The sequence below is a fragment of the Sebastes umbrosus genome, chromosome 7, assembly GCF_015220745.1.
Source record: "Sebastes umbrosus isolate fSebUmb1 chromosome 7, fSebUmb1.pri, whole genome shotgun sequence".
Taxonomy (NCBI): domain Eukaryota; kingdom Metazoa; phylum Chordata; class Actinopteri; order Perciformes; family Sebastidae; genus Sebastes; species Sebastes umbrosus.
The window spans coordinates 25,507,413-25,520,704 of NC_051275.1; the positions used below are offsets into that span (position 1 = coordinate 25,507,413).

The 13,292-nt window shown below is 42.9% G+C and overlaps 1 protein-coding gene across 4 annotated transcripts in view; it reads left to right on the forward strand.

The window, feature by feature from the left end:
* The window catches only part of sacs (sacsin molecular chaperone), a 29,156-nt gene extending 16,023 nt beyond the window's left edge, over nt 1-13,133 (forward strand). For all 4 annotated transcript variants that reach the window (XM_037775117.1, XM_037775116.1, XM_037775115.1 and 1 more), the window contains one exon: nt 230-13,133. In XM_037775117.1, coding sequence (XP_037631045.1) covers nt 230-11,781 — 11,552 coding nt within the window. In that variant the 3' untranslated portion in view covers nt 11,782-13,133. The remainder of the gene's footprint in view (nt 1-229) is intronic.
* The last annotated feature ends 159 nt before the right edge of the window (nt 13,134-13,292 follow it).

Below are 13,292 nucleotides of genomic sequence, written 5' to 3' on the forward strand. Positions count from 1 at the left end.
TAGTCGTTTTTACATTAAAAATTAATTTAAAAGTGAATCTGTTTGTGCAGTGTTGCTCTCTAATTTATCTAGAAACTGATGTAGTGGATTGTTAAGACAGTTTTTACAGTTTTTTTCATCCTCAGACTGCTGCATCGTGCAATAACAACAAACTGTCAAACTTAAAGTTAACATTTACTTCTACAATAATAACTGAGGCTAACTTAATTTTTCCTTGTTATTGGAACAGGAAGACCCTGCAATCAGCTACAAGTGCTGAACCCTGACCGATCAGCTCGACTCATCAAGGAGATCCTATCAACAGCCTGGCCGGCTAAAGACTTCATTGTCCAATGGGAACCTGGAAATAGAGAGTTGAAACATCCTACTGTTTCCTGGCTGAAGGTGATTTGGAAGCATCTCTATATACATTTTGCTGATGACCTAAGTACCTTTGAAGACATGCCTTTGATCCCACTTGTGCCACTTGAGGAAAACATGGACGTAGTTAAGCTTCTTCGTCTCAAAACTCCATCCCCCATAATGCTTGTGGATGAGGAGGAGTCGCCGCTTTCTGAAAACCTTCTTGACATCATGGAAAAGCTTGGAGGAGTAGTGATAAAAAAGCTGGATTCATGTTTGCAGCATCCTTTGCTAAAGAATTACATCCATCCATCCTCTCCTGGTATGCTTCTGCATATTATGGATAGATTGCCAACACAGCGATTATCCAACCAAGTCTCTTCTTTCTCAGTCAAAGAGAAGGTTGCACTCAGAAACTTTCTTGCTGGACTGTCTGACATTACAGAGAGGGAAAAGCATACCCTGCTCGAGCTCTCCATCTTTGAGAAAGTGGGGACCTGCTCTGAAGGTACCTCAGCATTTACATCACTGAGAGGAGCCAGAGCTTTACACCACAGAGCCAAGTATCCGCCAGATGTGAAATTATCCATAAATCTTGTGGGCTGTTGTGACGAGGAATCAATCCGCCTCATCAAGATGCTGAATGTAGAACAAGTGAAAACAACACAATGTTTGAAGATGATTATTCAGGATATTGAGCGGGGGTTCTACACAACAGATGAGATAACCCACGTCATGCTTTGGGCACTTAAACATCTGGCGTTTCTAAAAAATGAAAACTCATCAGTGATCGGCTGGCTTTCTGCTCTTAAATTCATTCAGATGCCTTGTGGAAAGTCAGTCAAAGCCTCAGAACTTTTTGATCCTGAGCTAGAGATTCTTCAGAATCTGTTCTACATGGAAGAGAAAACCAGGTTTCCCACAAGTACATTCATGTCTTCCCCTGATATTCTTCATTCACTCAGACAACTCGGACTAAGAAATGAAGTACAGCTCGGTGAAAAAGATGTACTCAAAGTGGCAAAGAAGATAGAGGAGTTACAAAGCAGCAAGGAGCCTGAGTGGGAATCCATAATCAAAAAGGCAAAAACACTCCTGCAAATACTTAACAGACAAACCAAGCTGGTAAAATCAGCTGATGCTCAGGCATCATTGCTAAAACTGAAATGGGTACCCGTCTGCAAAGAAAGACCTCCAACTTACCCTAAATCCCTTGCTTGGGTTGGAGATACTCTCAATATCTGCTCTTTGTCAGAGATGTGCGACATATCCCATGCAGTGCTTGTGGGATCTTCAGTAGCACTGGTTGAACACACGTCTGCAGGTATGAAGAAGGCACTGAAACTAACTGTAGAGCCACAGGTGGATCAAGTATTGCAGCACCTGAAAGCAGTGAATGACTGGCATAAATCTCAAGCATTCACCACTGAGGATTGGTATCAATTCCAGCAGATCTTGTTTGAGATATACGGTTTCATGCAGGCTCATCTTGAGGATGCTAGAGAAGCAATGAAATCACTGCCTTTCGAATGGGTGTGGACGGGCAAGACATTCTCATCACCAGGCCAGACGGTCCTAAAGCCCCTACCTGATCTAGACTTGCAGCCTTACCTGTACTCCCTGCCAAAGACAATAAGAAAGTTTCACAAGCTTTTCAAGTTTTGTGGTTCAGTTGAAGAGGTTGTGTCAAGCCATGTGTTTGATGTCATCAGCACCATCCGACAAAGATGTGAAGGAGAGATGACCAAGGCGGAAAGCAAACATGATATCCTGCTTTTAGTCAACATCCTGAGATGGCTGTACAACAATCAGATACCTGTGGATACTAACATGCATGTGCCGATTCTTTGTTACAAGGACCTAAGCAAGCTAGCGATGAAGCCCATTCATGAATGCACCTACTGTGACATCAAGGTTGACGATTTGAATGACTTACTTGAGGATGCATCAGAGCCCATAATATTAGTCCATGATGACATCCCCATGAAAACCGCAGAGTGGCTGAAGGTGCCATGTTTGAGCACAAGGTTGATAAACCCAGAGAACCTTGGCTTTGAACAATCAGGCCAACGAGAACCTCTAACAGTGAGGATAAAGAACATCTTGGAGGAATATCCATCTGTGGCAGACATTTTTAAAGAGCTCCTCCAGAATGCTGACGATGCAAGTGCAATAGAGTGCAGTTTCCTCATTGACATGAGAAAAAACACTGACATTCGAGAGAATCTCCTTGACCCTGGCATGGTTGCTTGCCACGGGCCCTCCCTGTGGTCTTTCAACAGCTCTGTCTTCACAGACACAGACTTTCTGAACATCACAAGGTTAGGTGGATCAGTGAAAAGATGTGAAGCAGACAAAGTTGGCAAGTTTGGCTTGGGCTTCAACTCAGTTTATCACATAACTGATATCCCCATCATAATGAGCAGAGAGTTCATGATCATGTTTGACCCAAACATCAATCACATCAGCAAGCACATCAGAGACAGGTCCAATCCAGGGATCAAAATCAACTGGAGCAAACAACAGAAAAGGCTGAGAAAATTCCCTAACCAGTTCAAGCCTTTCATTAATGTCTTCAATTGCCAGCTTCCTCTAGCTCAGGACTCCCCATACAAGTACAACGGTACACTGTTCAGACTCCCGTTCAGAACAGAGCAGGAAGCCTCAGCAAGTGAAATCAGTAGTCTGTACTACAACACCACAGACATCTATTCCCTGGTTGATGAGTTCAGCATATGTGGCCATCGGTTCATTCTGTTTACTCAGCATGTTGGAAGTATGGTCTTGAAATACCTGAAATATGAGGAACCAAATCCAGCAGGAGCACAAGATGTCGTCACCATCAACAAAAGTGTGTGGTCATCCAAATCCTCATACGGACCTCTGAGTATCCTAAAATCTGCAGCAAGGGTTATGAAGAAAGTAGCAAGCACCAACAGGGTACCTGCTGATGTTCCCAAGTCCGGCTGCATCATACGCGTTTTGGTGGAGGAGTTTCATAACGTGTTCAAACGCATTGTCGATCTCCATTCACCACTGTTCAGAGGCTCAGAGGAAGATCCTAACCAGTACTTTGAGATGGCCGCTAAAGGTCTTCAGTCAAGGCGACTCACAGATGAAATGCCCCCAAAGGCAGTCGACGTCACCAACTGGCTCATTTGCTCATGCATGGATGTAACTGAGGCACTCAAGTTTTCCCTTAATGATAGTGGAAAAAGACTTGGACTAGTGCCTTGTGGAGGAGTGGCTGTTCTGCTCTCAGAAGAAGAGAATCGCAAATGGACAATAAAAACAAATACCACACCAATCGGTGAGGTGTTTTGTTACTTACCTCTCCGAATCAAAACAGGCCTACCAGTCCACATTAACGGCTGCTTTGCTGTGACGTCCAACCGCAAAGAAATCTGGAAGACCGACACCAAAGGACAGTGGAATTCTGTGTTCATGAGACACGTCATTGTCCAGGCTTATTTAGCAGCACTCGCAATGCTACGTTCAATGGCTGAAAGTGAAGAGCTGCTCGACTACAGCTATTACGCGGCATGGCCAGATCCAAGTCAGGTGCATGATGACTTCACACTGGTCAGCCAGGGTGTTTACCAAGAAATAGCCAAAGGAGGGGACAGTGAGCATGCAAAGGTTTTCTCAGACGGCAAAACCTGGGTGTCAATCAAATACGTCAGATTCCTTGATGATGCCTTACTCTGTAGGCCAGACATTGGTCCTGCTGCTTTCAAGATATTCTTGAAATACCTCAAGAAGAGTGGCTCACAAAACCTCTGTGCTGTTGAGCTGCCTGACTGGGTTAAGGAGGGATTTGATGATGCGGGATGTAAAGGAAAGTTGATGGAAAATACCCTGACAGAGAAGCAGTTCTTCTCAGATGTCTTTTTCCCTCACATCCAGGAAATAGCCAAAGAGCTTCGAGATCCCCTGATGCATTATGTCTTGAATGAAAAACTTGAAGATTTTGCATCAATCCTCAGGGTTACTCCTTGTATCCCATGCTCTAGCCCCAATAAGGAACTGGTTTTACCTTCCAGGCTCATTCACCCAGAGGGAAGAGTTGCTAAACTCTACAACACTGATGATGGAAGATTTCCTGAAGGCACTTCTAAAGACTACCTAAACCCTGTGTGTTTAGTGAAGCTAGTGCAGTTAGGCATGGTCAAAGATGATCTTTCATGGGAGGACATGATTGAACGTGCTCAATCTGTTATTGATCTTAATGAAAAAGATCACACAGCTGCATGCTTTCGCAGCAGTATACTTCTCAGTCTGATCGATGAGAAACTGAAGATGAGCGATCCAGGAGCAGCTGAGCTCTTAGAAAAGCTACATGACACCAAGTTCCTTCCATTCCTGACAAGACCTGCAGGCTTTTCACTGCCATGGCATGGGAACGACTTTTCCCCAACAACAATGTTCTCTGCGAGAGAACTCTTCACAACTGAACATCAGGAAACAGTGTGTCTGATGAAGCCAATCCTGAATGAGAACTCTCCATCTTTCAAAGGCTGTGGTGCAATGTCCTTAGCTGTGAAAGACTGTCTTGGTCTGATAAGGAAGCCCACAGTTGGACTGGTCATCAGTCAACTCAAGAAACTGTCTCAATCATTTGATGGTGTCACACTGTATCAGGAAAACATAACAAATGCCTGTTACAAGTTTCTTCATGAGGAAATGCTACAGGATGAGAATGCAAAAGGACAAATAACTGAAGAACTGAAAGAGTTCAATTCCATCCTGGTGGAGAACACATATGTCAATCCCTCCAAAGTTGCATTCCACCTGAACTTTGATGCAGCTCCACATCTTTATCAGCTCCCTAACAAATACAGAAACAGCTGTCGTGAGCTCTTTGAAAATGTTGGGGCACAGCCCAGCTTCACAGTCGAGGATTTCTCGACTGTTCTTGAAACTATGAAGCAAGAATGTGGGCGAAGGGCACTCACCGAGGAGAACTTCCAGTTGTGTCGTAGAATTATCAGTGAGGGAATATGGAGCTTGATACGAGACAAGAACCAAGAATACTGCCAAGCGAATTTTGGTGGGATTATGTTACCCGACCTCAATCTGACATTGCAGCCATCAAAATCGCTGTGCTACAATGACTGCCCTTGGATCAAAGTCAGAGACTCTTCTGTGAAATACTGCCACGCCGATATTCCAAGAGAGGTTGCTGTGAAATTAGGAGCAGTCCCAAAACGTCACAAAGCCTTGGAGAGGTATGCCTCGAATGTCTGCTTCACTCCACTTGGGAGCGAGTTTGGACAGAAAGAAAAACTCACAAGCAGAATTAAGAGCATTCTCAATGCTTATCCATCAGAAAAAGAAATGCTAAAAGAGCTGCTTCAAAATGCAGATGATGCCAAAGCCACTGAAATTTACTTTGTTTTTGATCCAAGGATACACCCCACAGACAGAATATTTGATGATAAATGGATCCCAATGCAAGGCCCTGCCCTCTGTGTTTATAACAACCAGCCTTTCACAGAGGATGATGTCAGAGGTATACAGAACCTCGGAAGAGGAACAAAAGAGGCCAATCCAGGCAAAACCGGTCAATACGGCATAGGATTCAACTCTGTCTATCACATCACTGACTGCCCGTCCTTCATCTCAAACAATGACATTCTGTGCATCTTTGATCCACATGCACATTATGCACCTGGGGCTACATCCGTGAGTCCCGGAAGAATGTTTAGAGACTTGGACTCTGACTTCAGATCTCAGTTTTCAGATGTTCTAAGTCTTTACTTGGGAGCCCATTTCAAGTTAGAACGCAGCACAATGTTCAGATTCCCCATCCGCTCTAAGGAAATGGCAAGGTCATCAGAGATCAGTTCTGTCCCTGCATCAGACAGAATGGTGCAAAACCTTCTGGATAAGCTAAAAACCGACGGTGCAGAGCTTCTGATGTTCCTCAACCACATGGAGAAAATATCAATCTGTGAAATTGATAATGCATCTGGAGAACTAAAAGTGCTTTATTCTGTGACAGCCAAAATAACAGATGGTGATCGGCTAAAACGCAAACAGTTTCATGCCTCAGTCATTGATAGTGTGACCAAAAAGAAGCAGCTCACAGCTATCCCAGTCCAACAGATAACCTACACATTGGACATAGAGGACAATGATGGAAATTTGACCACATGGATGATCTGCAACCGGTCTGGCTTCCCCAACATTGAAAATGTCTCAAAAAGTGTGATCTCAGCTCACAAAAATGAAGACATAACTCTATTTCCTCGCGGAGGGGTAGCTGCATGTGTAAGCCACAACTACAAAAAACCACACAGAGCCTTCTGCTTCCTGCCTCTTTCACTGGAGACTGGCTTACCTTTTCATGTCAATGGGCATTTTGCCCTGGACTCTGCCAGAAGAAACCTATGGAGGGATGACAATGGAGTGGGGGTAAGGAGTGACTGGAATAACAATTTGATGACATCACTGATAGCCCCCGCATGTGTGGAACTGCTGATTCAGCTTAAGCGTCGATACTTCCCAGGTCCTGATCCCACCATGACCGTACAACAAGGAACACCGCTTCATGTTGTTAAAGATACATTGCGGAAATATCTGTTCTTCTTCCCAGCCAACAGACTTGATATACAGCCAGATTGGTACTGCCTGGTTAAAGAAGTGTACAACTGTATCCATGCTGACATGAAGCGTCTGCTACCTGTAGTCAGAGCAGGGCACATGGACAACTCAGACATGCACTCTGTCATTTACATTTCATGGGTGAATACATCCACTGCAAACAAAGGCAGAGCCTTTTTTGATAATCTGCTTCAAGATGAACTTCAGCACTTGAAAAACACAGAGTACAACATCACCTCAAGGAAATCTGTGGCTGAAAATGTCTACAGGCTCAAAACCTTGCTCCTGGATATTGGTTTCAACCTGGTTCACAGCTGCGATGAGACAGCAAATCTCTACTTCTGTTTGGAAGATGCAGGGATACCAGTCAGTTATGTGACACCAGAGGATGTCCGCAACTTTCTTCACACTTTCTCATCACCAGACACATCTTGCCATGTTGGAAAACTCCCCTGCCGTCTCCAACAGTCAAACTACAAGCTCGCTCATAACTTGAAGCTTCTAGTCGACTATTGCTTCAAAGACAGAGAAGTGGATGAAGTCACCATTGAGGGTTTGCCTCTCTTGATAACAATGGACACTGTGCTTCAGGTGTTTGATTCCAAGAGACCAAAGTTCCTGACAACACATCATGAGCTAATCTCATCAAGGAAAGACCTGTTCATGAATACACTGTATATCAGGTACAGCGACATCCTTTTGAAGGCAGGAGCAGCAAAGATCTTTGACATCAGTTGCTTTGGTGACCTACTGGGGTCTGTTCTTCCAAGAGAGTATCGAACAAAGATCCCTGTTAAGTGGAGAGACACCTTTGCAAGTGAATCTTGGCTGAAGAATGTGTGGCACTTCATCAGTGAGAATATCGCTGTTAAGGAGGATCAGGTGGACATCAAACCCAGTTTTGACACAGTGCTTGACATTCTGAAAGACTGGGCTTTGCTACCTGGAATCAAATTCATGGCAAGAGAAAAGATAGTTGTCCCTGAGCATGATGTGCTTCTACCTCTGAGTTTGATGAACATAGCCATATTTCCACATGGCCAAAATGACAAAGTCTTTCACACCCTAATGAAAGCAGGGTGCATTCAGCTTGCAGTGAACAAAATCTGCATCAAAGAGAATCCCATCATGCCTTTTCTGGCACAACACACAGCAAACATTGAAAACCCATCAAGTGTTCTGAAGGCTGTAGAGTACATCATCCAGACATCTGCATTCAAAGCAGCAAACCTGACTGACAAAGACTTTGAGGCTCTCCTGCTGTATTTCAACTGCAACCTAGCTAACCTCACACAACAGGATGCACAGAGCCTAAAACTCCTCCCATGTTTTAAATCAGTTAATGGGAGATACATCAGCATTGCAAACTATGGGAAAAACTATGTCCTCGCAAAAAGCATTCCCACTGCTGACATAGACAAATGGGCTAACACAGCCTCCTTTGCCTTTCTTGCTGACAATCCGCAGCTGAAAGAACTGTACACCTTCCTTGGTTGCATGCCAATTGATGACTTGGAAATCTACCTTCAACATCTCCTGCCAAAGTTTGAGAGTCTTTCCTATGATGCCAAAGTTGAACACATTGTCTACTTGAAGGAGAGACTCTTGTCAATGGAAGAACCATGCGAGATGAAGGATCAGCTCTACGAGAAATTGGAGGGACTGTTGTTCATCTATGACTACTCAAACAGACTCAGGCCAACCAAGTTTTTCTATGATGAAGCGGAGAAGGTGTTTGAAGTCATGTTACCTACAAAGTCATTCATACCAAGAGACTTTTTTAAGAAAGTTGAGCAAGTGATAAAACCCAAGAACGGGACATTGTCACTCACCTCCTGGATAACCTTTCTGAGAAATATTGGTCTCAAACACGAAGTGTCACAGCAGCAAGTTCTTCAGTTTGCAAAAGAGGTCAGCATCAAAGCCCAAACAGAGAGCTGGACCAAAGAAAAAGTGCAAACCATTGTTGATGTTCTCTTGAACCACATTTTCAAAGAGAGGACAGATCTGTTCCAGGGTTCTTTTCTAAAAGAGCTCTCAATGATACCATTCCTCTGTCCCGAGAGAGCCCCCAAAGAACTGATCAAGCTTCATTCGCAGTATCAAGAGATGAGTGGCACACTTCCTCTGATTCGTTTCAGTGGGTCTCAGGTAAATCCAAAATTCAAGCAAACAGATATCATTCACTTGCTTTGGACATCTTGCCCAATTCTACCTGAGAAAGCAACACCATCAAGCATAAAGGACCAGGAGGGGAACACTCTCACTGGACAGGAACAACTTGATGAAGTGCTGAACATGTTAGGTGTCAACTTGGACCCACTGTTGGAGAAAGTCATAAGCAACTGCAAAAACATCTGCAACATATCCAATCCGGATGATGAAATGGTGAAAACAAGGAACAAAGTTCTAAGGTCCACCTACGAGTTTCTCAATGCAGATAAAAGAGATTTCCGTTTTCAACTACGTGGGGTGGCTGTTGTCATGGTTGAAGATGGCTGGAAATTGCTGAAACCTGAAGAAGTTGTGATTAATTTGGACAATGAATCTGACTTCAAACCCTACTTGTACAAATTGCCTCTAGAACTTGGTACCTTTCATCAACTGTTCAAACTTCTTGGTTCAGAAGATGTTGTGTCAATCAAACAGTATGTTGAAGTGCTGTGGCGAATTTACAGAAGTTCAGAGGGCAAGCAGCTTGACCCAAATGAAATGAGAACTGTGAAAAGGGTTGTTTCAGGATTGTTCAAGTCCCTCCAAAATGATCCAGTGGAAACTCGCAAAGAACTCGAGAGTCTCAGAGATTTGATATTTTATATGCCAAGTCATGACGGTAGATTAGCAAAATCGAATAGCTTGGCGTTTGATGATGCCCCACACTACAAGAGCAGAATTCAGGGTAATGTTGGAGTTCAGATGCTTGTGGACATGAGCCAGTGCTATCTGGGCAAAGATCACACCTTCCACACAAAGCTGATCATGCTACTTCCACAGAAACTAAGGCCTAGACTGCTGAGTAGCATTCTTGAAGAGCAACTTGATGAGGATTGTCCAAGAATGTGCCAGTTTGGAGCTCTTTGCTCACTTCAAGGTCGCCTTCAGCTGTTGCTGTCATCAGAGCAGTTCATCACAGGACTGATCAGAATAATGAAACATGAGAATGACAACGCATACCTTGTGAATGAGGAAAAAGCCATACGTCTCTGCAAAGCACTTTGCGAAGGATTGAAAGTTTCTTGTTTTGAGAAACTCCAGACAACATTAAGAGTGAAAGGATGTAGCCCCATCCCACACAGCCGCAGCGAAACACTTGCCTTCCTCAAGAGGTATGGGACAGCTGTGATTCACCTCTACATCCAGCATTCAGACTGCAAAGACATTAACTTTCTCTTAGCACTGGCAATGACATTGAAGTCTGCTACAGATAATTTGATTTCTGACACATCCTATCTGATTGCAATGCTGGGCTGTAATGACATCTACAGAATCACAGAAAAGCTGGACAACCTTGGGGTTAAGTATGACTCAACAGAGCCTTCAAAACTTGAGCTACCCCTTCCTGGAACCCCCATACCAGCTGAGATACATCACACACTCCTCATGGATCCCATGAATGTATTTTATCCAGGAGAGTATGTTGGTTACCTTGTAGACTCTGAGGGTGGAGACATTTACGGGTCCTACCAGCCTACCTATACATATGCCATCATTGTTCAAGAAGTACAAAGAGAAGAGGAGGAACACACAAGCTTCCTTGGAAAATGCTTCCAGATTGACATTGGTTACAGTGAGTACAAAATAGTCAGTTCCCTTGACTTGTACAAATTCTCAAGACAAGATGAAAGTAATCAGGCGCGGGATACCAGTGCCCCATCAACTCCTACAAGCCCAAACAGTCGTTCGTCTGGTCCACGAGTGATCCCTCCTGCCTTCACCGGTAAGGAAAACCTCAGACCCCCCTCTCAAAAACAGTCTCCAAAAAAGATCAAGCTTCATGCATTGCCTGAGATCCTGAAAGAAGTGACCTTAGTAGTTGAACAAGCTTGGAAGCTTTCTGAGACAGAGAGAAAGAAGATAATCCGCCGATTGTATCTCAAGTGGCATCCAGACAAAAATGCAGAGAATCTGGACATCGCCAATGAAGTCTTCAAGCACCTACAGAGTGAGATCAACAGGATGGAGAAACAGACTTTGGCTGATCAGCAAAATACAGACAGAGCTTCCAGGAGAACTTTCTCCACATCGTCATCCCGCTTCCATTCAGAGAAGTTCTCATATCAAAGGTTTTATTCATCGTGGAACCAAGAAGCAACAAATCACAAGTCAGAGAGGCAACAGTTCAGGGAACATTATACAAGCTATGCAGGTTCGTCACATTCTCACCGTTTCTTTGTGCCCCCTACTTTCAAGACAGTTGGAAACCCCGTGGAAGCCCGCAGATGGCTGAGGCAAGCAAGAGCAAACTACTCCGCTGCTCGGAATGATCTCCATAAAAATGCCAATGAGTGGGTTTGTTTCAAATGCTACCTGGCCACAAAGCTTGCACTGATAGCTGCCGACTATGCAGTCAGAGGAAAGTCAGACAAAGATGTGAAACCAACGGCTCTGGCTCAAAAAGTGGAGGAGTACAACTCCCAGTTAAAAGGCCTTTCAAATGATGTTCAGATCCTGGAAGGATATGGTGTGGACAGCCTGAGAACTCGCTATCCTGACCTCCTGCCGTTTCCACAGATTCCCAACGACAGATTTACATCTGAGGTGGCAATGAGAGTGATGGAATGTACCGCACGGATTATCATAAAGCTTGAAACCTTTGTGCAGCAAAAAATATAATACTGTTGTTAAAGAGGACAATGAAACTACAGTATGCCTAGATCCTCTGTGGAATAGAGGACACCCATGGCTGTGTGCAATACAGATCATGTGTATCACTTTGAACAAAATTGAAGTATCCAGCTGGCAGCTTATGGTACATATGCAGTTTCTACCTGTGATGGTGGGGCTGTGGCCCATGCACAGTAAATAAATGTATGGCTCCCATAACCTTTTAAGCTGTCTCAATATACATTTGCTGTAATATGTGAAAAACAAATCTGCATATGCTGTACATACAAATGCCTAAGCAATATGTTTTGTTTACCAAAGTCCCCACATTAACTATATTTACTCTGAGTTAGATTAATAAATATGCTGCTTTTTTTACTTTATCTTTTATAAAAAAAATACAAAAATATATTTTCTTGCTACAGAAAACCAGTTGTGTGTACTGAAAGGATGTGCTTATAATGAAGGAATAGATAAACTCTAAATGTCAAATACTGCAAATACTGTCATGCAACGTGTCCTATTTCTCAGCAAGTCAAGGAAATTACAATCATGTTTGTACATTTTCTTTTTTTTGTATTTTTATGGTTGATTTCATATAATTTCTGTAAAAGTTGTACATTATCTGTAACATAGCCAGTCACTTGTTCATGGACAAAGCACTTTTTTTAAACTCCTCATGTACTCACACCCCAGCAACTCTGGAGAATCCAACTGTGAATGGAAAACTCTTTACTTTCAATGCAATTGTTTTTTTTCCATTGAGGATATGTTTTTTTTTGTTATAGCTATGTTAAATGTTTGTTGTGTTCTATACTGTAACATATGGTGACTTTTACATCATTACCTGTTCATATGAACATGAATGTGTACTCTGGGGCCCTACAGCAAGTCTGCTTTGATGACTAAAGTGATGACTGCAGCTAGGCTTTCGCTTTAACGAGTCATTCAAAAGTTGCTTTTTTTTACAGTGATGACCTGTTTGAGAATACTCAGTAGAACAGTGATAAAATGAAGAGCCATATATATGCTGATATATGGGCACAACCCTAACAAGTTAACTTTTGCCAGCATGAAACCATGTTCATACATTTTTGGTAATTTTAACTTTTACAGTTTAAGGAACATAGAGCAGCACTAAACCTTGGTGCTTGTGTGTTTTTACTGCATCATTGGCTTTATTTTACCTTTGAAGGACTATACACACACTGACCACGTATTGTAACTGTCATTTTCAAACATAATTTAAAATGTGCTTCTTGGTATCTGTTGTCTTATTACACCTCAAGCTTGAGGTGAGTCAGCCGTACATGTTGATGTACTGTGCCATAGGAAGGCCTAATAAAGTCCCCTTAAATAAATTGTGTCAGTTTTTGTTTCTAGGTTTATAAAGGACAGCACATTTGAAAAAGAACGTTACTACAATTTTGATTAAATTGTAATATTTTGCAATGAATATTTCATCTCATATCAAGTTAGCAAGCAAAACAAACCATTTGTTCCTGTAAGTGGAGAAATAT